The 26,263-nt window shown below is 39.4% G+C and overlaps 1 protein-coding gene across 1 annotated transcript; it reads right to left on the bottom strand.

The window, feature by feature from the left end:
- Positions 1-542: 542 nt before the first annotated feature.
- On the bottom strand, positions 543-24,868 carry ZNF671 (zinc finger protein 671). The gene is given in 3 exon segments (XM_008587655.1): positions 543-1,986; positions 3,231-3,357; positions 24,733-24,868. Coding segments are annotated over 3 exon segments (1,401 nt in total). The 5' UTR covers positions 24,748-24,868; the 3' UTR covers positions 543-727.
- Positions 24,869-26,263: the final 1,395 nt, after the last annotated feature.

The following is a 26,263-nucleotide window of genomic DNA, read 5'->3' as shown; positions in this document are numbered from 1 at the left end:
CTGTACAATGAACAGAACCCCCAAGATGAAAGGTGGTTTAAAGAAAAAGGCCTTTATTATTACACAAATATAAGCGATGTGAGTGAGGCAGGCAGTTCCAGGGCTGGGTGACTTGGAGACTGGATACATCCATAGTGAGCATCACATGAAATCAAAAAGTCCATGAAGATCAGCCTCTGCAAGCTACCTGCAGAACCTTTCTTGGGTCTTCTGGAAGAAAGGTGATTATTTCCATCATAAGGGAGGAGACGAGGACCCCCAATAGGCCATGATACCACTCATGACTCCTTCCAGAGACTGAGGAGAGAGCAGAGGTCTGCCTGCCATAAGCTGCTGGGATGACAGGAATACACCGCACAATACTGCCAGATAGTAGTGGTAAGATGGCTTCTGCTACTGGCAAAGACCCCTAGCAGTTAAGAAAGTGCAACAGAGCTCCTGAAAGCATCTCACATACTTGGCACTCATAGGGAATCTCCCCAGTGGATGTTCATGTGTATGAGGTTTCACCTCTCACTAATGGTTTCCCCTTTGTGGGCCAATCTCAAATCTTCACTCTGGGGTGAGCTATTAGGATGAACAAAGAGACAGCACATTCCCTATGCTGCCAGGGCCTTTGTCTAGTGTGAACTTTCTAATGGCAAATAAGGTTCAGCCTTTGGGTAAAGGATTTATTGCATCTGCTGCACTCATGATCACTGCTAGGACTTTTCCAGTGGGCAATAAATTAGGAGCACTGGCCAGAGGATTTCCCACATGCACTACACTCTTAAGTCTTATCTCCAGTGTGAACCTTCTGGTGCAAAACAAGTGTCTGTTTTCGGATGAACTCTTTCCCACATTCACTGCATACATAAGGCTTTTCTCCAGTATGAACTTTCCAGTGCCGAATAAGGCTTGGCCTTTGGGTGAAGGCTTTCCCGCATTTGCTGCACTCATAAGGCTTTTCTCCGGAGTGAACTTTTTGGTGCTGAATGAGTTTAGAGATGCAGCTAAAAGCTTTCCCACATCTACTGCATTCATAATCACTGCTATGAATTCTCCAGTGCACGTTAAGGTGGGAGCTCTGGCTAAAGGTCTTCCCACATTCACTGCATTCATAAGGCTTCTCTCCAGTGTGAGTTCTCCGGTGGAGAACAAGTGTGTGCTTGCGGCTAAACTCTTTCCCACATTCACTGCACACATAAGGCCTTGCTCCTGTGTGAACTTCCTGATGTCTAATGAGATTAGACTTACTGCTAAAGAATTTCCCACATTTGCCACACTGATAGAGCCTTTCACCTGTGTGAACTCGCCTGTGTTCAATAAGGCCAGATATTTGTCTAAAAAATTTCCCACATTCACTACACTCATAAGGCCTTTCTCCAGTGTGAACAGTCTGGTGTTTAAAGAGGTCATAGCTTTGGCTAAAGGATTTCCAACATTCACTACACTCATAAGGCCTTGCTCCAGTGTGAATTCTCTGATGCCGAGCAAGTGTGTCTTTGCGGGGGAATGCTTTCCCACATTCACTGCACTTGTGATACCTCTGCCCATTGCAAAAGCCTTCCCCAAGCTTGGTGCTCTTGTGGAGCTTCATCCTGCTATGAAGGGCCTGGTGCTGAAGAAGACCAGAGGTGGCTGGGAAGTCCATTCTGCCCTTCCCACATGTATAGCTCTTCTCTGGCACATAGTCTCTGCAGTATTTCACAGAATCCCTGCCCTTATTCTTTCTGAAGGATTTCTCTCCACTGCACGGCTTTTGGTGCTGGTGAACATTTATACTGAACCAAAATTGCTTCCCACATGCCCCACATGTATGTGGTTTCTGCTTGGCTTTTTCCCCCTGGTATTCAGTCAAGTGTAAGATATCTTTCAATATTGGGCCACACATGTCACATGGATGGGTCTTCAGATCTTCCATAAGAGTCCTAACCTGTGACACTCCTTCTAAGGAAACACTCTGCTCAGAGAAGGCCTCCTCATCCTCCACACCACGCCAACAATCTGAAAGCACAGAAATGTTGATGAAATGCATGATGACTTTGGTAGGAGGGGGCAATCCCATCATTAATGTGTGTCTGACACACCCAGGAAAGAGTCCTGTATTCAGGATAAGGCTTGAGCATGTTGAGGAATGGGCTGCTATGAGGTACTGGGCTTCCGAAGGTCACATAGTAGGGGAGGCCCAATGAAGGGCAAGAATATGAGGATGGGACACAGCACATGGCTTCCAGAAGGACCTTGACTGTTGGTGACATGTGAGAGTTATGCAGGATATGTCCAGGCCCGAAGAATATCTAACTACATGTGAGTGGTTGGTGTTCAAGGGCTATTTAAAGCTGTGCACACATCTCATGAACATTAAGTATAGGTCAACACAGTGGAAAAACGCAGGCAGAGTAGTGGAAAGGATGGGTGGGAGATAGAGGACAACAAGGTGAGGGATGGCAAGGAGCTAGAAGTCAGACTGGAAATGATAAGTCTCAGTGTCATGAATGGGGAAAGAAAGGTAAAAACACTGTGTGGCCACAGGTCTTGAAACCACACTCTGGTGTGTAAACAGTTAATGTCACTAGTTTTGATTCCAGCCTTGAAATTGTGCCCTTCCCTGACATTCACTGACCAGGTCCAGGTCCCCTCTGGGTCTCTCTTTCTGTGGCTAGAGTCAGATCCACCTGGTAAGGCACCCAGGGCTCTTCCCCTTGTTCTAGTTTCATCACTACATGTGATCTAGAAAATGCAATTCCTAAAGGAAAGCCAGGAAAGGTGAGCAGCCAGCACTGGCCCAGAGCAACCCACCCTCTGACAGGCCACAGGTGAAAAAATTATTGTTACAAAAAAAAATCTCAAAGGAAGGTTTTGTAGGAATAGCCCAAAGGTCCCCATAAGTAGTGATTATGTGAGCCTTTACAATTCTTGGCACAGTTAGGCTCCAGAAAATGTCACCTGGAGGGAAGGGTAGAACCTTGGGCACAAAGGTGCCATAATTTTGGACAGATCCACCAGCCCAGAAAGTGACCAAACCTAATGAGATCCAATGGGGAAACCACAAGTCTTGTGATGCCAAACCTCGGCTGCATGGCTTCAGGGCTGTTCATCAAGTGAGAACACTCCATACAGTTTAGCCACAGGACCGATGACACCTACTCCCAGAAACCAGTGAAGGAAACAGTTCTTATGATCCAACCCAGGAAAGGGTCCCTGGGGAAAAGGAGAAAGGCAACGTGGGATGGGTGTAAGGAACTTACCAAGTGAGGCTAAAAGTGCAAAGTTCTCCAGCATCACATCACGGTACAGGAGTCTCTGAGCATTGTCAAGGAGCCTCCATTCCTCCCGGGAGAAGTAAACAAACACGTCCTCGAAGATCACATAGCTCTGCCGTGACAGGGATAGCAAGGTCCATGAAAAGTCTCTCAACCAATGATCCCCCATCTATCTACCCACAACAATGCCCTACACACCCAGTTCCATGCGTCCCCAAGTCAGAGGAGATACCAGGCACTGCTACCATTGGTCCTTGCTCTCTCCTGATTACCCCCAAGATCACTGTATCAGCCCATAGCAACAACAGGCAAGTTAAGTGATAAATGCCTTTGACACTCTGAGCCTGGCACACAGAGGTCCACCTTCTCTCCCACCAGCTAATTCCCCTGGGGTATGCCAGATCATGCCTCCCAGACATAAACATGTGCTCACTCCTCTCACTTATGCCCCCAATAACAGGGACCTAGGACCATCAGTTCACACTCCCTCTTCTCATGCACATCCCTCTTTGGACCACATCTCCTGCACATCTCCAGCTACCCTCCACCACCCTTCTAGCCCTCAACATGGATATACTCTTGGACTTCTCAAATGTTACTCTATCCACAGCATTGACAGAGTGCTTCACAATACAATCAGTATCCTATCTTACCCCAATCTCCAATGGACCCTTCTAGCCCTCAACATGGATATACTCTTGGACTTCTCAAATGTTACTCTATCGACAGCATTGACAGAGTGCTTCACAATACAATCAGTATCCTATCTTACCCCAATCTCCAATGGCCCCATTGCCAAAGAAAGCTCCCATTCCTGCTCTGAAAGCCTCCCAATCTGGCCCTATTCCTTTCTTCAATCATGGGCACCCAAACCCACATAAAGATCTTAGGTACCCTCTACCCTTTCCTTTTCTCTGTTACATATATATGAGGGCACTTCAAACAGTTCACGGAAAGATTCATATTATCTTTTATTTCTATTTTTCCACAAACATTTGAAGTACCCTTGTATTAGTTTCCTATTGCTGCTGTAACAAATTACTACTAACTTTATAACTTAAAACTAAAGAAATTTATCATCTTACAGTTCTAGGCTAAAATCAAGATGTCAACTAGATTGTGTTCCTTCTGGCAGCTCTAGAGGAGAGTCTACTCTTTCATCTTTTCCAACTTTTAGAGACTCCCTACATTCCTTGCCTCCTGGGCCCTTTCTCTGTCTTCATCGCAAGCAACACTTTTTTATTTTTCATTTTATTTTATTTTGTCAATATACAATGTGGTTGATTATTGTGGCCAATTACCGAAACCTCCCTCCCTCCTCCCTCTCCCCCCTCCCTCTCAACAACCTCATATCTGTTCGCTTCTCGTATCAACTTCAAGGAATTGTAATTGTTGTGTCTTCTTCCCTCCCCACCCCCAAGGTTATTTGTGTATTTATTTATTTTTAGCTCCCACAAATAAGTGAGAACATGTGATATTTCTCTTTCTGTTCCTGCTTGTTTTGCTTTATATAATTCTCTCTAGGTCCATCCATGTTATTGCAAATGGCAGTACTTCATTCTTTTTTATAGCAGAGTAGTATTCCACTGTGTAGATATACCACATATTCCATATCCACTCATCTGATGATGGACATTTGGGCTGGTTCCAACTCTTGGCTATTGTAAAGAGTGCTGCAATGAACATTGGGGAACAGGTATACCTTCAACTTGATGATTTCCATTCCTCTGGGTATATTCCCAGCAGTGGGATAGCTGGGTCATATGGTAGATCTATCTGCAATTGTTTGAGGAACCTCCATACCATTTTCCATAGAGGCTGCACCATTTTGCAGTCCCACCAACAATGTATGAGGGTTCCTTTTTCTCTGTAACCTCGCCAGCATTTATCATTCACAGTCTTTTGGATATTAACCATCCTAACTGGGGATCGATGGTATCTCAGTGTGCTTTTGATTTGCATTTCCCTAATGCTGAGTGATGTTAAGCATTTTTTCATGTGTCTGTTGGCCATTCGTATATCTTCGTTTGAGAAATGCCTATTTAGCTCTTTTGCCCATTTTTTAATTGGGTTTCTTGTTTTCTTGTTGTGAAGTTGTTTGAGTTCCTTGTATATTCTGAATATTAATCCTTTGTCAGATGTATATTTTGCAAATATTTTCCCCTACTCTGTTGGTTGTCTTTTAATTCTGTTACTTGTTTCTTTTGCTGTGCAGAGGCTTTTTAGTTTGATAGAATCCCATTTATTTTCCCTTTAGTTGCCTGTGCTTTTGGGGTCATATTCAGGAAGTCAGTGCCCAGTCCTACTTCCTGAAGTGTTTCTCTTATGCTTTGTTAAAGAAGTTTTATTGTTTCAGGGTGTATATTTAATTCTTTAATCGATTTTGAGTTGATTTTAGTATACGGTGAGAGGTATGGGTCTCGTTTCATTCTCCTGCATATGGATATCCAGTTCTCCCAGCACCATTTGCTAAAGAGGCAGTCTCTTCCCCAGTGTATAGGCTTGGTGCCTTTGTCAAAGATCAGATGTCTGTAGGTGTGTGGGTTGATATCTAGATTCTCTACTCTATTCCATTGATCAGTGTGTCTGTTTTTATGTCAGTACCATGCTGTTTTGGTTATTATAGCTTTGTAGTATGGTTTAGAGCCAGGTAGTGTTATGCCTCCAGCTTTATTTTACTTTTTTTGCTCAGAATTGCTTTGGCTATGTGTGGTCTTTTGTTAGTCCATATAAATGTCTGGGTAGTTTTTTCCATTTCTGAGAAAAATGTCATTGGAATTTTGATGGGGATTGCATTGAATTTGTATGTCCCTTTGGGTAGTATGGACATTTTCACAATGTTGATTCTTCCAATCCAAGAGCATGGGATATCTTTTCATCTTCCTGTGTCCTCTTTAATTCCTCTCAGCAGTGGTTTGTAGTTCTCATTATAAAGATTTTTCACATCCTTGGTTAACTCTATTCCTAAGTATTTTATTTTCTTGGTGGCTATTGTAAATGGGCAAGCTTTCTTGATTTCTCTTTCTGCATGTTCACTATTGGAGAAGAGAAATGCTACTGATTTTTGTGTGTTGATTTTGTATCCTGCTACTTTGCTGAAATCATTTATCAACTCCAAGAGTTTTTTTGTAGAGGCTTTAGGCTGTTTAATATATAGAATCATGTCATCTACAAACAGGGACAGTTTGACTTCATCCTTTCCAATCTGGATGCCCTTTATTTCCTTCTCTTCTCTGATTGCTCTGGCTAGTACTTCCAACACTACGTTGAATAGGAGTGGTGAGAGTGGGCATCCTTCTCTACTTCCTGTTCTTAAAGGAAAAGCTTTCAGCTTTTCCCCATTCTAGATGATATTGGCAGTGGGTTTACCATATATGGCTTTAATTATTTTGAGATACGTTCCATCTATACCTAACATGTAGAGAGTCTTCATCATGAATGAGAGTTGGATTTTATCAAATGCTTTTTCAGCATCTATAGAGATGATCATATGGTTCTTGTGTTTGCTTTATTGATATGGTGCATCACATTTATTGACTTGCATATGTTGAACCAACCTTGAATCGCTGAGATTAATCCCACTTGATTATGGTGTATATTTTTGCATATTTGTTGCTGTATTCTGTTAGCTAGTATTTTACTGAGGATTTTTGCATCTACATTCATCAAGGATATTGACTTGTAGCTTTCTTTTTTAGTTGTATCTTTACCTTGTTTTGGTATCAGGGTTATGTTTGCTTCATAGAATGAGTCTGGGGAACTTGCCTCTGTTTCAACTTTTTGGAATAGTTTGTAGAGAATTGGTGTCAATTCCTCTTTGAATGTTTGGTAGAATTCTGCTGTGAATCCATCTGGTCCTGGGCTTTTCTTTGTTGGGTGCCTTCTGATAACAGCTTCTATCTCTTTTATTGTGATTGGTCTGTTCAAATTTTCTACATTTTCTTGGCTCAGTTTTGGTAGCTTGTGTGTGTCCAGAAATTTATCCATTTCCGCCTGATTTTCAAATTTGTTGGCATATAGTTGTTTATGGTAGTCTTGAATGGTTCCTTGTATTTCAGAGGTATCAGTTGTAATATCACCTTTTCATTTCTAATTGTTGTTATGTGGGTTTTCTCTCTCCTTTTTTAGTTAGCCATGCTAATGTTTTGTCAATTTTATTTTTTCTAAAAACCAACTTTATGATTGATTAATCTTTTGTATCATTTTTGGAGTTTCAATTTCATTAAGTTCTGCTCTGATCTTAATGATTTCTTTCCGTCTTCTAACTTTGGGTTTGGATTGTTCTTGTTTTTCTAGTTCTTTAAGGTGAGGTGTTAGGTTGTTCACCTGCCATCTTGCCATTCTTCTGAAGTAAGCATTTAATGTGATAAATTTCCCCATTAGTACTGGTTTTGCAGTATCCCACAGGTTTTGGTATGATGGATCATTGTTTTCGTTAGTTTCAATAAGTTTTTTGATTTCCTGTTTCATTGCATCTTGGACCCAGAGTCACTAAGTAGAGTGCTGTTTAATTTCCATGTGTTTGTATACTTTCCAGAATTTCGTTTGTTACTGATTTCTAATTTTAATCCCTTGTGGTCTGATAAAATATGTGGGATAACTCCAGGTTTTTGGAATTTGTTTAGACTTGATTTGTGACCTAACATGTGATCTATCCTGGAGAATGATCCATATGCTGATGAGAAGAATGAATATTCTGAGGTTGTTGGATGGAATGTTCTGTAGCTATCTGCCAAGTCGAATTCGTCTAGAGTATTGTTTAGATCTTGTGTTTCTCTGCTGATTATTTCTCTAGACGATCTGTCCAATATTGACAGTGGGGTGTTCAGGTACCCTGCTATCATGGGATTAGTATCTATTTCCTTCTTTAGGTCTAATAGAGTTTGCTTTATAAATCTGGCTGCTCCGACATTGGGTGCATATATATTTATGATGCTTATGTCTACTTGATGGATCAATCCTTTTATCATTATGTAGTGGCCCTCATTATCTCTTTCTATGGTTTTTAGTTTAAAGTCTATTTTACCAGATATAAGAATAGCTACTCCAGCTCGTTTTACATTTCTGTTTGCATGGTTAATCTTTTTCCATCCCTTCACTCTTAGTCTATGTGAGTCTGTATAGGTGAGGTGAGTCTCTTAAAGGCAGCATATAGTTGGGTCCTCCTTTTTAATCCAGTCAGCCAGTCTGTGTCTTTTGATTGGGTAATTTAATCCTTTTACATTAAGAGTTGTTACTGAAAAGTGCTGATTTACTCCTAGCATTTTATTGATTTCTGTTTGGGTGTCTTAACTGTCTTTTGTTCATTTCTTTATGATTTACTGTTTGTCTTCTGTATTTCTTGGTTCCTTGAGTTGTAGGTAAACTTTTTTTTTTCTCTTCATTGTTGGCATTTTAATTTTACTAGTGGGTTTTGATGTTTCTTGAGTTTTTATGGCAGTGGTAGTTATTTTTCAGGTACCAAACCCAGGACTCCCTTGAGAATCTCTTGTAAGGGTGGTCATGTGGTAGTGAAATCCTGCAGTTTTTGTTTGTCTGAGAAATATACTATTTGCCCTTCATTTTGGAAGGAATCTACCTTTGCAGGATAGAGTATTCTTGGCTGGCAATCTCTGTCTTTTAGTATTTTGAATATATCATCCCATTCCTTTTTGGCTTTTAGGGTTTGTGATGAAAAGTCTGGTGTTCGTCTGATTGGGGCTCCTTTATAGGTGATGTGATGCTTCTCTCTTGCAGCTTTTAAGATTTTCTGTCTGTCCTTGAGTTTTGCCAATTTGANATTGCTCTGGCTAGTACTTCCAACACTACGTTGAATAGGAGTGGTGAGAGTGGGCATCCTTCTCTACTTCCTGTTCTTAAAGGAAAAGCTTTCAGCTTTTCCCCATTCTAGATGATATTGGCAGTGGGTTTACCATATATGGCTTTAATTATTTTGAGATACGTTCCATCTATACCTAACATGTAGAGAGTCTTCATCATGAATGAGAGTTGGATTTTATCAAATGCTTTTTCAGCATCTATAGAGATGATCATATGGTTCTTGTGTTTGCTTTATTGATATGGTGCATCACATTTATTGACTTGCATATGTTGAACCAACCTTGAATCGCTGAGATTAATCCCACTTGATTATGGTGTATATTTTTGCATATTTGTTGCTGTATTCTGTTAGCTAGTATTTTACTGAGGATTTTTGCATCTACATTCATCAAGGATATTGACTTGTAGCTTTCTTTTTTAGTTGTATCTTTACCTTGTTTTGGTATCAGGGTTATGTTTGCTTCATAGAATGAGTCTGGGGAACTTGCCTCTGTTTCAACTTTTTGGAATAGTTTGTAGAGAATTGGTGTCAATTCCTCTTTGAATGTTTGGTAGAATTCTGCTGTGAATCCATCTGGTCCTGGGCTTTTCTTTGTTGGGTGCCTTCTGATAACAGCTTCTATCTCTTTTATTGTGATTGGTCTGTTCAAATTTTCTACATTTTCTTGGCTCAGTTTTGGTAGCTTGTGTGTGTCCAGAAATTTATCCATTTCCTCCTGATTTTCAAATTTGTTGGCATATAGTTGTTTATGGTAGTCTTGAATGGTTCCTTGTATTTCAGAGGTATCAGTTGTAATATCACCTTTTCATTTCTAATTGTTGTTATGTGGGTTTTCTCTCTCCTTTTTTAGTTAGCCATGCTAATGTTTTGTCAATTTTATTTTTTCTAAAAACCAACTTTATGATTGATTAATCTTTTGTATCATTTTTGGAGTTTCAATTTCATTAAGTTCTGCTCTGATCTTAATGATTTCTTTCCGTCTTCTAACTTTGGGTTTGGATTGTTCTTGTTTTTCTAGTTCTTTAAGGTGAGGTGTTAGGTTGTTCACCTGCCATCTTGCCATTCTTCTGAAGTAAGCATTTAATGTGATAAATTTCCCCATTAGTACTGGTTTTGCAGTATCCCACAGGTTTTGGTATGATGGATCATTGTTTTCGTTAGTTTCAATAAGTTTTTTGATTTCCTGTTTCATTGCATCTTGGACCCAGAGTCACTAAGTAGAGTGCTGTTTAATTTCCATGTGTTTGTATAGTTTCCAGAATTTCGTTTGTTACTGATTTCTAATTTTAATCCCTTGTGGTCTGATAAAATATGTGGGATAACTCCAGGTTTTTGGAATTTGTTTAGACTTGATTTGTGACCTAACATGTGATCTATCCTGGAGAATGATCCATATGCTGATGAGAAGAATGAATATTCTGAGGTTGTTGGATGGAATGTTCTGTAGCTATCTGCCAAGTCGAATTCGTCTAGAGTATTGTTTAGATCTTGTGTTTCTCTGCTGATTATTTCTCTAGACGATCTGTCCAATATTGACAGTGGGGTGTTCAGGTACCCTGCTATCATGGGATTAGTATCTATTTCCTTCTTTAGGTCTAATAGAGTTTGCTTTATAAATCTGGCTGCTCCGACATTGGGTGCATATATATTTATGATGCTTATGTCTTCTTGATGGATCAATCCTTTTATCATTATGTAGTGGCCCTCATTATCTCTTTCTATGGTTTTTAGTTTAAAGTCTATTTTACCAGATATAAGAATAGCTACTCCAGCTCGTTTTACATTTCTGTTTGCATGGTTAATCTTTTTCCATCCCTTCACTCTTAGTCTATGTGAGTCTGTATAGGTGAGGTGAGTCTCTTAAAGGCAGCATATAGTTGGGTCCTCCTTTTTAATCCAGTCAGCCAGTCTGTGTCTTTTGATTGGGTAATTTAATCCTTTTACATTAAGAGTTGTTACTGAAAAGTGCTGATTTACTCCTAGCATTTTATTGATTTCTGTTTGGGTGTCTTAACTGTCTTTTGTTCATTTCTTTATGATTTACTGTTTGTCTTCTGTAGTATTTTGAATATATCATCCCATTCCTGTCTGGCTTTTAGGGTTTGTGATGAAAAGTCTGGTGTTTGTCTGATTGGGGCTCCTTTATAGGTGATTTGATGCTTTTCCCTTGCAGGTTTAAAGATTCTCTCTTTGTCTTTGAGTTTTGCCAATTGGACTATAATGTGTCTTGGAGAAGACCTTTTTGGGTTGAATACATTTGGGGATATTTGAGCTTCCTAAGTCTGAAGATATGTGTGTTTTCCAATAACTGGGAAGTTTTCTGCCACTGTTTTGTTGAATATGTTTTCAATGCAATCTCCTTTTTCCTCCCCTTCTGGAATGCCCATGAGTCAGATATTTGAGTGCTTAAGGTTGTCTGATATGTCTCTCAGATTTTCTTCAATGCCTTTAATTCTTTTTTCTTTTCTTTTCTTTTCTTTTCTTTTTTTTTTTTTTTTTTTTGTCTGCTGTGTTATAGAGTATTCTTGGCTGGCAATCTCTGTCTTTTAGTATTTTGAATATATCATCCCATTCCTTTTTGGCTTTTAGGGTTTGTGATGAAAAGTCTGGTGTTCGTCTGATTGGGGCTCCTTTATAGGTGATGTGATGCTTCTCTCTTGCAGCTTTTAAGATTTTCTGTCTGTCCTTGAGTTTTGCCAATTTGATTATAACATGTCTTGGAGAAGACCTTTTTGGGTTGAATATTTTTGGGCATCTTAGAGTTTCCTGAATCTGAAGATCTGTGTCTTTCCCTATACCTGGGAAGTTTTCTGCCACTATTTTCTTGAATATGTTGTCAGTGCAGTCTCCTTTTTCCTGCTCTTCTGGAATACCCATGACTCAGATATTTGAGCACTTAAGGTTGTCTGATATCTCTCTTAGATTTTCTTCAATGTTCTTAATTTTTTTTTTTTTTTTGTCTGCCTGTGTTATTTCAAACAGCCCATCTTCAAGGTCAGAATTTCTCTCTTCTGCTTCTGCAAGCCTGCTGGTTAAACTCTTTGTTGTGTTTTTTATTTTGTTGAATGAATTCTTCAGCTCGGCAAGCTCTGCTACATTCTTTTGCAGGGCATTCTTCTTTCAGGTCTTGTATTCTGTTCCTCGTTTCATTGTGTTGTGTAGCTGAGTTTTCTTGTATCTCACTTAGTTTCCTTAGACTTATCACTCAAAATTCCTTGTCAGAGATTTTAAGGGCTTCTTGTTCTATAGGATCTAGAGCTTGAGATTACACATCCTTTGGTGGTGTGCTTTCTTGATTTTTCATATTTCTGGTATTTTTCCTTTGATGTTTAGTCATTGTGGCAAGGGATTTCATAGTTCAGTGGTTTGACAATATTGTCTGGCTAGGATGCCGTTGGGCCTGCCAATTTGGCATGGCTGCCTCAGAGTCTGTTCAGTTGCCCACTGGTGCCTCAGGTGCATAGTCGCCTCAGGTCTTGGGCCTCTCTGGGGATGCACCTCTCTGGTTGGCATACACTTGGCCAGGCAGGAGATGTGGTCTGGCAGTGGAGAGGCCTTCCTGCTAGGTTGCATGCTGGTGCCACGGGGTGCGTGGTCTCTGCGGGTCTCGGGCCTCTCCACTGGGGCATCTCTCTGGTTGGCATGCACTTAGCTGGGCTTGGGATGGGGTCTGGTGGTGGTGAGGCCTACCTGTTCAGTCACATGCTGGCTCCACGGGGCGTGTGGTCTCCATGGATCTCAGGCCTCTCCGGCGGGGTGCCTCTCTGGTTGGCACACACTCGGCCAGACTGGGGGCCAGCAACACTTTAACGTCACTGAAGTCACTCTATTTCTTTCTTCAGATTTCCTTCTCTAACTCTGACCCTTATGCTCACCTCATAAAAGTACTCCTGTGATTACACTGGGCATACTGGATAATCCAGGATAATATCTACATCTTAAGATCCTTGATCACATAATCTAAGTCCTTTTTGCCATGCGAGTTAACATATTCAAAAGTCCCAGGAATTAGAAAATTAACATCTTTGGGAGGCCATTATTCTGCCTACCATACACACATGCTGTCTTCTAACCAGTCACAAACTTCCTATCTCCATCTAATCCTCTGAAAGTTACTCTTACAAATGACATTTCCATCCTTCTAGCAGCTAGTCTAAAACTTTGGGTCACCTCTGACTCCTCCCCTCCCCTCTCTCACAATCCACTTCAGAAAGTATGATCAGCCCTAGTAAAATAACACTGAGAAAGCCACCTCTTCTGACACCTTCACAGCAACCACTCTGGCACAGCCTCACTAAACTCACTTAAGGCTATTGCAACCTCCCGACTGGTTGACTTGTAGTGTCAATATACACAAAAATAAAATTCTGACCCACAACCTCTACAGCAATCTGACAAACATGGTCAGAACTTGGAAAAAACTGCCACTTTCACTAACTTTTACACTAGTTTCCAATTTAGGACCAACCAGAGGAAACCAAATATACACTCCTAACCAATTACATAGGATGTCCTGTTGCTAGTTAGCCCAACTCCAGCTTCCCCAGGCCAACAGCCTCCAAACAGGACACACTTGAAGCCTTCCCAGATTCCCTCAACCTGCACCTTTGATTCAGAGTTCCAGGTGCCTGTCTCCTGCAGGAACCAGAACTTGACCTCTCTTGCCCTCCCCAACTGTCCACAGGTCAACTGACTGCAGGTGTATTTGTGTGGTCAAGGGAAACTTGGCCTGAATTCCCAACAGGAAACCATTAATCCATACTGGAGCCCCAAGAGAGCACTAAACTCTTGGAAGGAAGAAAACGTGAAATCACTGAATCCTACAGAAAGAATCACTCCATTTATTTAGGCCATCTTTAATTTTCCCCAGCAGAAGTATTTTATAGATTTCAACAAAACTTCATAAATAATACTGAAATAATAATAATAATAATAATGATATTTTGTAGTTTTCAATAAAATACCTTTGAGTGAGTATAATTAAGAGTTAACACATATTTCATTATATTCATTCCTAAGTATTTTTTGGTGCTATAGTAGATGTTTTAAATCTCATCATTCAATTTTTGTATTGTATGTATTGTTTTATGTATTGTTGACATATAAAATATAACTCATTCACATGTACATCTATCTACCCATAGAAACAATACACAAATGTGTGTATGTGTGTGGACTCACATATAGCGAGATCATTTTTACATGACATTTTGTTAAATTCTAGTGATTGGTCTGTATCAATTGATATGATGTGACTTTTCTTCTTTAGCCTGTTAAAAAATTGAATTACACTGTTTTTCTTATACTAGGCCTTGAATCACTGGAATATATCTCTCTTGGTCATGACATATAATTCTTTTTACACATGGCTAAATTTTATTTGCTAATATTAGTATTTATGTTTATATTCATGAGATTAGTTCTGGTAAAATTTTTGGATGCTTTAGAATTTTCTTTATATTCTATCATGTGCTCTGTAAATAAATACCATTATGTTTGAAATGCATTTCTAAAATTTAAATGTGTTTGTATATCTTTTTACATGCCTGATAGCTGCCCTGATTTCCTCTTCTGTTGACTATCTATTCCTATTTTTAGGCCTTTTATTTCTTGTTCTAATTACTATTTCTTTGTATGTTCTATACATTAGTCCCTTGCCAGCTTTAGACAATGTAAATATCCTCTCAATCTCTCTTGACTCTCCAGATTTTGGCTGTCATGAGTTTAATGAAATAGGAGCCTACAATTCCAATATAAATATATTTATCCATTTTCCACTTAATATATTTTGCTTCTTGTGATTTTTCTAAATTACCCTTTCCTATATCACAAAAACATATTCCTAGTTTACTTTCTACTAAATTTCCCTTACTACTTCTCTGACTCTGATAAAATGTAAGTGTTCTGTAAAATTTAAATATCTGTGGATTTCCTAGGATATTTCTAAATTTCCAATTTAATTTTGTTCTATTTATAGAATATATTCTGTATTACTTCAAATTTACTCAGATTTATTCCATGTCCCAATATTTGGTTTATCTTGATCAATGTTTAATGTGCACTTGAAAAGAATATGTCTTCTACTGTAGTCTAGGAGTAGTGCTTTATAAATATTTTTGATTCAGGTTGGCTGATGATGTTGGTCACACCTTTATATCCTTACCAGTTTTCTGTTTATTCTATTAATTATTGACAGAAAAGAATTTTAAAGCCCTGTTATTAGTTACATAAATGTTTAGAATTTTTTATTTTCTCAATTAAATTACCTATTTAATATTATAAAATGTCTCTATGTTATCTTTTCCTGAAGTCAACTTTCTCTTATATTAATAAAACCACTCCACCTCTCTTATGATTAGTCTTCATAAGATGTTGTTTTACTTCTTTTAGCTTATCTCTATTTTTGTATTTAATGATTTCCTATAGACTTCGTAGAATTTTCCATACATTTAATACAACCTGGCAATTTCTCCCTACAATTAAAATATATATTATAAAACTGAAAGAACTGTGAGTGCAAATGTATAAATTTCTAGACCTTGTCTACCCTCTCAGAAAAGAATAAATTAAAAAAGTATAAGCAGACATATAGATGATAGCATTCAAAAGATACACATCCATCTTGGTTGTGAATATTGAATATTTGCTGTTGAATATTTAAAAGTTCACATTCCACTAGGCCAAAAATAATGTCACAATACAGATCATAGGTTTTTTTTTAATTGTCTGTGAACATACGTATATTTATTTACCAGAACAGTCTTTCTCAAATGAGGTTTCATAAGAGAATTAGTTCCTATAGGTAATGATTTCAGTGAATACTATTTTAAATGCCCCCAAGGAAGAAACATGCCTAGGATCAATCTAAATGTACTTAAGATAAATCAACTAATTGCCTACAGTGGATCCTTTAAGATTATTTACTTACTTACTTATTTGTTTATTTGGCAGCTAGCCAGTATAGGGATCTAAAAGATTCATTAGTATTTATCAATGCTTAGTCTTCTTCTGAAATCAATTTCACAGGGGATACAGCATGAGAATAATCTAGGAACTATGATAACATAAACTTTCTTCCTGTTTGTTTTGTAGCTCAAAAAAAAAAATGTGTAAGCTGAAAACCACAAATAACATATAGGTAATGTGAGCAGAAACATTTCCTGTGCTGGAACAAATGACCCTAGAGGAATCCTTTGGTAAGAACTTGCTGTGACACAAGATATCCCCAGTGAGCTTGTCCTTAGAAATTTTATTTAGTCAAAAATGCTAAAAGAATCTGGGACAATCCACCACATGGCATTTGAGGTATTTTTTGGCTTTGCCAAGAGTGACTGAAGAATTACTCCTGGCACTGGAGGAGCTTTTCAATGTGTGTTTCTTTTAGGAGAGGGGGTTCAAAAGTGACGGTGAGAGAGATGTCAGCCATATGGCACGACAGGAATCTCCTGACTTTCCCTCTACCAATGGATGCACCAAAGAAATATCTATTCATGGATCAATTCCCTCTAAGAGAAAGTCAGACACCAGTTGATAGACTCATACCCACCAGGCAACTAAGAAAACATCCACTTCAAACAAGAAGGAAAAGCTGAGGCACACCTGGGCACAGATTTTGCCCCCAGCATCATGTCACACAATCAGGAGAGGAATCCCCAATTACCCATCTTTTCTCTGTGAAGAGGAAGATTTGGACCTTACATGTACAGCCCTAATTCTAAGGTTGCCCATGATTTGGCTCTAAATTTGCCAACTCTGGAAGCAGAGATCTGAAACTTGCAAGTCTCTCCAGACCAAAGAAAAAGGCAGCAGTTTGACATGGGTGCTCCAAGTACTTCCAGGAGCTTCATCCCGAGAGTAATGCAAAGAAGGGGCTTAAAAAGTGCAGCCCCCTGTTCCTCTCTGAAAGGGGTTTATGACACACTCTTCCAGTGGCTACCTGGTGGTCTGGCTTCTATAAAACTTACACTGAGTAGTTAAAGTGGCAGACAAACATTAGCCCATCAGGCAGCCTGATAAGCAGACCAGTACTTCTATAGCTTGCTCCCATGGTTTGTGCCAGTAATAACTCCAGGTCTATTAATCCCTGCTGGAAGGAGTTTATCTACACATTGAGTGCCCCAGCTTTTAAAGCTTCCACATGACAGACTGCATCCTAAACTAAACCTCTTAGCTATGGTAACAGAACAGAATGGCATGTGTGTTTCTCTCTCTAGACCTCAGAGGAAAAAGTGGCAGTTTGTTAGAGGTGCTCAAGCACTTCCAGCAGCTTCATCCCTGGGATGTAGTGCAAAGAAGGGGCTTTAAAAATTCAGTCCTGTTTCTTTAAGCCATGCATTGAGTGCCCCAACTTTTACTGCTAACTGTTGAAGGACTCCATCCTAAACCTCTTAGCTCTGGGAGAAGGGACCAGACATGTGAGTCTCTCTAAATCACAGAACGAACACTTCCAGAGGCTACACCCCCTTGAAGCAGTGCAGAAAAGGACAGGACATGTAGCTCCCATTTTTTCTCAAGAAGGGGCTTGTGGAACACACTTCCAGTCTACTGGAACACACTACTTGATGGCCTGTCTTCTAACAAACTTGAATCAGGGAGCTAATGTGGCAAACAAAAGCACTGTGGCAGCCAGAGCCAGAGCTCGGCACTTCACGAGGCTTGCCCCTGGCTCACCGCAGTTATAGATCCAAGCCTATCCATTCCTCCTGGAAGAAGTCTGGCCACACAGCAAGTGCCACAACTTCTACAGCTCCCACCCAAGAGACTGTCTCCGTAACAAACTAGCTCTGGGAGTTGACAGAACTCTGCATTCCTAAGTGGCCCTAGACCAAAGAAAACAAAGAGGTAGACATACAATGGGCCCACTTCCAGCAACATCTCCCCAGGATCAGAGGGTACAGCCTGAATGTGAGTACAGGCATTTGCCATAGATTCTTTACTCAGCTTAGTGCGGAGAGAGAGGGAGATAAACACCTATGCTCAAGTTCCTGTGAAGAGAGAAGGAACTAGAATACATATCCAATACCCCAACCTTTCCAGCTACATCTAGAAAGTCTGGCTCCTATCTTTTCAGTTTCACATACCTGACATAACAAAGCACATCACAGATTCCAGAGGCCACCAAAAACAGAGACAAGTCTGGACAAACAGAAAGATTTGAGAGGCACCTTAAATCTTTGCCCAGAAGAATCAGAATTAGTAAGATCCTTCTCCTACATAAGGCTAGTCTGACAAGACTGGGAGAGGTAGTCTTATCTACTGTGCAGAAATAAAGAGAGTCAGGTAAAACGAAAAAACAGGAGAATATATCCCCAAATCTCCAAAACCAACCCAACTAAAGTGAAGATACATGACTTACCCAACAAGGAATTCAAAATAATGGTCATAAAGATACTCACTGAGGTCAAGAAAGCAATGAGAGAATAAACTGAGAAATTCAACAGAGACAGAAAGTATAAAAAACCACTAAACAGAAAACATAAATCTGAAGGATGCTGTAACTGAATGAAAAATTCAAGAGGGGTTCAACAGCAGACCAAATCAAGCAGAAGAAATAATTAGTGAACTCAAAGACAGGTCACTGAAAATCATCCAATCTAAGCAGCAAAAAGAAAAAAGAATGAATAACAGTGAAGCTAACTTAAGAGACTTACGGGACACCATCAAGTGGAACACATTACCAGCTTGCCAGAAAGAGAGAGAAAGGAACAGAAAACATGTTCAGAAAAATAATGGCAGAAAAATTCCAAAGCCTAGGGAAAGAAATAGAAAGCCAGATCCAGGAGTCCCCAAAGACACCAAATAAGAAGAATCCAAGGAGGCCCACAGCAAGACACATCATAATCGAATTATTCAAAGTTAAGGACAGAGATTGTGTGTTGATAGCAGCAAGAGGAAACCAAATCATCATGTACAAGGGAACCTCCATAAGACCATCAGCAGATTTCTCAGAAACCTAGCAGACCAGAAGGGAATGAGATGATATATTCGAAATCCTAGGAGGAAAAAACAAAAAATAAACAAACGAACAAAAAACCTGCCAACCAATCCTGTCCTTCAAAGATGAAGGAGTGATCAAGACTTTCTCAGACACCAAAAGCTGAAAAAGTTTATCACTAAACCAGCCTTATAAGAAGTGCTAAGGAAAGTTCCTCGAACTCTAGGAGAATGTTAATTAGTAACATAAAAACATATGAATGTATAAAACTGACTGGTGAAAGTACATTTTCAAATTATAAACATTCTAATATTATAATGGTGGTACACAAATCAATTATATCTCTAGTGTAAATATCGAAAGGCAAAGCTCAGGCCAGCTTCCAAAAAAAAAAAAAATTAATTAATTTTTTTAAAAAGGCAAAGCTATTAAAAACAACTGGAACTACAATAATTTGTTAAGGGATACAAATTACAAAAAGATGTGAAGTGTGACATCAAAAACTCAAAACATGGGAGAAGGGGGAGTAAAAGTGTAGAAGTTGTGTATGTGACCAAAATTAATTTGCTACCAACTCAAAATACCCTTTTCTATAAGATGTTTTATGTAAACTTCAGGGTAACCACAAAGTAAAAGCCCATAATCAATAACACAAAAACTATAAAGAAAAGATCTAAAGCATAACACTACAGAAAGCCATCAGACCACAAAGAAAGCAAGAGAAAAAAAAAAGATCAAAAGAGTTACAAAACAACAATGAAACAACTAACAAAATAGCACTAGTAAGTCCTTACATATTGTATTAGTCCATTTTTGTTGCTATAACAGAATACTTGGAACTGGGTGATTTATAAAGAAAAACGACACTTATTGCTTACAGTTTCTGAGGCTGGGAAGTCCAAAGTGGATCTGGTGGTGGCGACAGTGACCCAGGGGGCTCACATTGCAAGATGGTGGAAGCAGACAGAGCAGAGAGACAGAGTCTCCCCTTCTTTTTAAAGTCCTCAGAACCACACCCTGACCACCATTTTTAATCCATTCACTACTGCATAGTCCTACAATCCAATCACCTCTTTAAGGCCCCACTCTCAATTACCATGATAGGATTTTGCCCCCTTAACAGTTTCAGTGGGGGCTAAGTTTCTAATACATAAAACTTGGGGGACACAATTTGAGCTTCAGTGAGTTTTGGGGGAACATAATTCAATCCACTACACCTATCAATAATTACTTTAAATGTAAATGAACTAAATTTTCCAATCAAAAGGCATAGAGTGGCTGAATGGGAGAAAGAAACAAGACCCAACTTTATGCTGCCTCTTAAAGAACATTCATAGACTGAAAGTGAAGGGATGGAAAAAGACATTCCATGCAAAAGAAAACAAAAAGAGAGCAATGGTAGCTATGCTTATTTCAGACAAAATAAACTTTAGGGCAAAAACTATAAAAAGAGATGAAAAAGGTCATTATAATAGTGATAAAAAAGGTAAATCTTTAAGAAGATATAATAATTGTAATTATATGCACCCAACATTGGAGCACCTAAATATATAAAGCTAACATTAAGATATCTGAAGAGAGACATGGACTGCAACACCATAATAACAGGGGATCTTACTACTCCACTTTCAACACTGGACAGATCATCTAGACAGAAAATCAGTAAGAAAACAATGAACTTAAACTACACTTTATACCAAATGGCCCTAAGAAACATATACAGATCATTCCACCCAACAGAAACAGAATACACATTCTTAAGTAAACACAGAACATTCTCCAGGACAGATCATATATTAGATCACAAAACAAGTCTTAACAAATTTAAGATGCCTGATATCATATTAAGTAACTTTTCCAACTACAATGATATGAAACTAGAAATCAATAACAGGAGGAATCATGGAAAATTAACAAATATGTGGCAATTAAACAATACACTCCTGAACAGCTATTTAAAAAGAAATTAAAGGCAAAATTAAAAATTATCTTCAGACAAACAAAAAGACAACATACCAAAACTTACAAGAAGCAGCAAAGCAGTTCTAAGAGAGAAGTTTACAGCAATAAACACCTACATCGAATAAGAAGAAAGATCTTAAATACGTAACCTAATGTTATACCTCAAGGTACTAGGAAAAACTCTCAACAAATTAGGTGAAGAAAGACTGTTCCTCAACACAATAAAGGTCATATATGACAAGCTCATAGCTAACATCATACTCAATGGTAAAAAGTTGAAGGCTTTTCCTCTGAGATCAGGATCAAGAGAAGGATGCCTGCTCTTATCCCTTCTGTTTAACTAGTACTGAAAGTCCTAGCCAGAGCAATTAGGCAAGAGAAAGGAACTAAAGGAACCCAAATAGAAAAGGATTAAGTGAAATTGTCTGTTTTCTGACAACATGATCTTACGCATAAAAAAAAAAATCCTAAAGGCTCTACCAAAACACTGCTAGAACTCACAAATTCAGTAAAGGTGCATGATATAAAACCAACTTACAAAAATCAGTGGCATTTCTATACACTAACACTAAACTGTCTGAAAAAGAAAAGAAAAAAACCATCCCACTTATAATAGCATTTTTTTTTAAAAACTTAGAACTAAATTTAATCAAGGAAATGAAAGATATATATGCTGAAAACTACACAACACTGATAAAAGAAATCAAAGGTGATGCAAATAAATAAAAAGATATCCTGTGTTCATAAATTGGAAGAATTAACATTGTTAAGATGTCCATACTATCCAAAGTGATCTACAGTTTTAATGCAATCCCTATCAAAATTCCAATGACACTCTTTGTAGAAACAAAAAATAACCTTAAAATTCGTATGCCAAAGCAATCTTGAGTAAAAAGAACAAAGATGGAGGCATCACACTACAAGATACCAAAACATATTACAAAGCTATAGTCATCAAAACAGCATGGGACTGGCATAAAAACAGACATATCAGCCAATGGAATAGAATAGGGAGCCCAAAAATAAATCCACACATCTACAAGTAACTGATTTTTGACAGAGGTGTGAAGAACACATGGTAGGGACAAGACAGTCTCTTCAACAAATGGTGCTGGGAAAACTGGATACCCACATACAGAAGAATGAAAGTAGACCCTTATCTCACCCTTATACAAGAATCAACTCAAAACAGATTGAAGACTTAAACATAAGACCTGAAACTATAAAACTACTAGAAGAAAAAACAAACATAGTGGCAAAAGATCCATGAGACTGGTCTGAGGAAATATTTCTTGAATATGAACCCAAATGCACAGGCAACAAAAGCAGAAACAGACAAATGAGATTGCATCAAGCTAGAAAGCTTCCTCACAGCAATGGAAACAATACAATGAAGCAACAACACACAAATTGGGAGAAAATATTTACAAATCATACATCAGATAAAGGGCTAAACCCAAAATATACAAGGAACTCAAACTACTCAAGAACAAGAAAACAAATAATTCTATGAAAAACTGGGCAAAGGACTTGGATAGACATTTTTCAAAAGACATACAAATGGCCAACAGATACATAAAAAAATGCTCAATACCTTTAATCATCAGAGAAATGCAAATTAAAACCACAATGAGATATCAACACACCTGTTAGATTGGCTATTATCAAAAGATGAAAGATGACAAATGTTGGCAAGAGTGTGGAGAAAAAGGAAACTTCATATGAGAACCTCATACATTGTTGGGGGTATTGTAAATGAGTATTGGCATTTTGGAAAACAGAATGGGGGTTCTTCAGAAAACTAAAATTAGAATTACAATATGATCCAGCAATCCCACTAGCAGTATATGCCCAAAGGAACTGAAACCAGCATACCAAAGAGATGTCTACATTCCCATGTTTATTGTAGCATTGTTCACAATAGCCAAGATATGTAAACAACTTAAGCATCCATCAATGGATCAATTGATTTTTAAAATGCAGTATACATACAAAATGTAATAGTGTTTAACCTTAAAAGAAAAAAAGCTAGGAAATTATGTCATTTGCTACAACATGTATAAAACTAGATGACATAATGTTAAGTGAAATAAGTTAGGCACAGAGAGACAAATACCATATGATCTCACTTATACTCATATGGAATCTGAAAGAGTCTCACTCATAGAAGTAGAGAGTAGAACAGTGGAGGAGGGGCAGGGAAAGGAGAGATGTTGGTCAATAGGTACAAAGTTACAGTTAGGAGGAATAAGTTGGTGTTGTATTGCACAGCAAGGTGACTATCTAATAATGATGTACTATGTATTTTAAAATAGCTTCAAAAAAAGAGGGCTTTAAATGTTCTCACCACAAAAAAATAAATATTTGAGGAAATGAACATACTAATTATCCTGATTTGATCATTCCACACTGTATGCACGTATTAAAACATCACATTGTACCCCACAAATATATGAAATTATTATTTGTTAATTAAAAATAAACACACAAAAAAATAAATATTTGAGGAAATGAACATACTAATTATCCTGATTTGATCATTCCACAATGTATGCACGTATTAAAACATCACATTGTACCCCACAAATATATGAAATTATTATTTGTTAATTAAAAATAAACAAAAAAAAAGTGAGGGTGAAATCACCAGATGATAGCAAATTTACAGTATCTCACACCATGGACACCATATCAGGTCAAGCTCCTTATACTTTATAGCCCTGTCCTCCTATAGACATTAGACAGAACGCTTTCAAATGCCAGGACCTCTCCCTTATTGGGGGAGTCTCGGGAATGCTCGCACCCTCTTCCCTGCCCTCCAGTCCCAGCCTTCCCCTCTCTCACCCCAGGGACCAACTGAAATAACATCATTAAGATTTCATCCCCTAAACTGGATCTCCAGGTCTTGACTTGGCCCAGACCATTGCTCTCACCACGAAGACTTCTCAAGCGCAACTCCTTCTCCAAAACTACACACCTTCTCCTTCAGCTGAGGAAGGCCTCCACTCTGGCACATCTCAGAGTCACTATGTCCAAAATCCAACTTCTGATCCTCCTAAAACCTGCTCCCCGCTCTGACTTTCCGATTTCTATCTTCAAGGTGTTTGTGGGGGACGGGGGGGTGGGGGGGGGAACAACAACCTTGGTCTTCCATTCCTTGCTCTTAATCACAGCAGCCCCTTTGATGCACCAGGAAATCCTGTTGGTTCTATCTTTAAAATCTACCCAGAATCTGATCGTTTTTTCCCATTCTCCTACCATTTTCTCTGGTACATCCACCACCAAAGCATTCCTAGAGTCCACTGCAACAGCGTCTTTACTAGTCTTCTTGCATCCATCCTTACCATCCGCATTCCAAACTAATGCGTTCTCCTCTGAGCAAAGCTGCCGCCAGAGGAAATTATGGGATGCTTTTAAAATCCCAACTTAGCTCCCAAAGTCCGCAGAATGAAGGTGCACTCCTTAGCGTGCCATTTCGGGCATAACTCCTAAAACTCTGCTGGGTGCTCATGTTATGATAAAGAACCCGGTATCTCCCGAATGCTCTTGGCTCAGTCGCACCTCCAAGCCTTTACCATTGCAGTCCCCTCTTTTCTGTCACACTCTCCCACAGCCCATCACACTGGCTGTCAGAAATATAAATCCCACCCATGAGTGCATCAATGTCCCGGACACTCACTGGGGTGACAGGAACTTGAGCCCTTATTCTGGGCTTTAGGATTTGTACTTAGGGGCAAGGGTGGCTGAGGGTCGGAGGACGCAGCACCCACCTGCGCCGGGTCCATCCGCTCAGCGGCGGCCAACGGACTATGTGGGCGGAGAGTGGCCGAGGGCGGCGGGCGTCTAGGTCGGGGACGCAGACACTTCCGTTCCCACTGATCCTGGGACGCACCTCTATGCAGAGAAGACATCTCCTCCAAGCTTTCGCGGTTCTTCCACCGTGGGGGAACCCAGCGTTCCGGAGCTCCTACTTGGTAAAACCTCACGAGAACAAACAAAATGTCTGGGGCGAGAAGGCTGGCGGAAGTCCCGCCCAGATGTCTTTGGCTCGTACAAAAATGCACCACTCCTGTGGCCTCATTGCTTTCTGGGTAATGTAGTTCCCACTGAGCCATCGTCCAAGGAGAGGGGCTGTCGGCCTGGGCTTTTGCGAAACATTGGGAAATGGTAACCCAAGTGTTAGAGGACTTGCAGGACTTCGTTCCTCTTAAAGGGCCCGCACTTAGATTCCGTGAAGTTCAGTCTGCACGTATTGCAGAAATGTTTAGAGACATTTCAGATATTCCCCAAAGTCACAAAATCAAATGGACACACACACTGCAGTGTCCCTCTGCATCGACTTATAGCTGTTAGCTAATAACTATTACCTTGTTGCTTTTTAAATACGTGTACACCGAAGCTTTAGCATCAGTTTTGTTTCAGTTTGGTTGGGGACAAAAGAGAAAAGGCTCCAAAGGCCATGGAGTGGAAGAAAAAAGGGGGGTGTTGAGTTGCCCTGAAACCAGTGAACAGATTTCCTCAGATAACATTTATCCACCCCAGCAAGTGACACTGTTTTTTCTAGATAATATTTCTTACTTCATATTTCTATCCATATAGATTTACTTTTAAGAATCTGAGACATTTCATTCGCAGAAACATAGATGAGCTTGGAGGATATTATGTTAAGGGAAATAAGCCAGGCAGAGAAAAAGAATACAGCATGTTCTCACTCATATGTGGAAGCTGAGATAGTTGATACCATAAAAATGGAAAAATAGAATAATGGTTATTAGAGGCTGGGAAAGTAGGAGGGAGAGAGGGATAGCAGGAGGTTGGTTAAAAGATACAAAATTGGAGAATAGGAGAAATAAGATCTAATGTTCCATAGCACTGTAGGGTAACTATAACAAATTATTGTATATTTCAGTTAGCTGGAAGAGAGTTTTTTTTTTTTTTACTCTTTATTTTGTCAATATACAGTGTAGTTAATTATTATGTCCCATCGCCAAAACCTCCCTCCCTCCTCCCTCTCCCCCCTCCCACCCAAGCATGTCCTTTCCATTTGCTTGTTGTAAGAACTTCAAAAAAATTGTAGTTGTGGGGCTGGCCTGGTGGCGCACTGCTATAGTGCGCCGCTTGGGAAGCGTGGCGGCGCTCCTGCTGAGGGTTCGGATCCCACATACAGACCGGTTCCCGCTCACTGGCTGAGCGAGGCACGGGAGCAGCACCGAGGGTTGCGATCCCGTTGCCGGTCCCGGTCCGGTACGGGGGCGACACTGAGGGTTGCGATCCGTCTCCTGTGGCCTCATTGCTTTCTGG

This window comes from Galeopterus variegatus, unplaced genomic scaffold (genome assembly GCF_000696425.1).
Source record: "Galeopterus variegatus unplaced genomic scaffold, G_variegatus-3.0.2 Scaffold4485, whole genome shotgun sequence".
NCBI classification, from domain to species: domain Eukaryota; kingdom Metazoa; phylum Chordata; class Mammalia; order Dermoptera; family Cynocephalidae; genus Galeopterus; species Galeopterus variegatus.
Note: the sequence above shows the minus strand (reverse complement) of the source record. Positions and strands in the feature narration are given on the sequence as shown.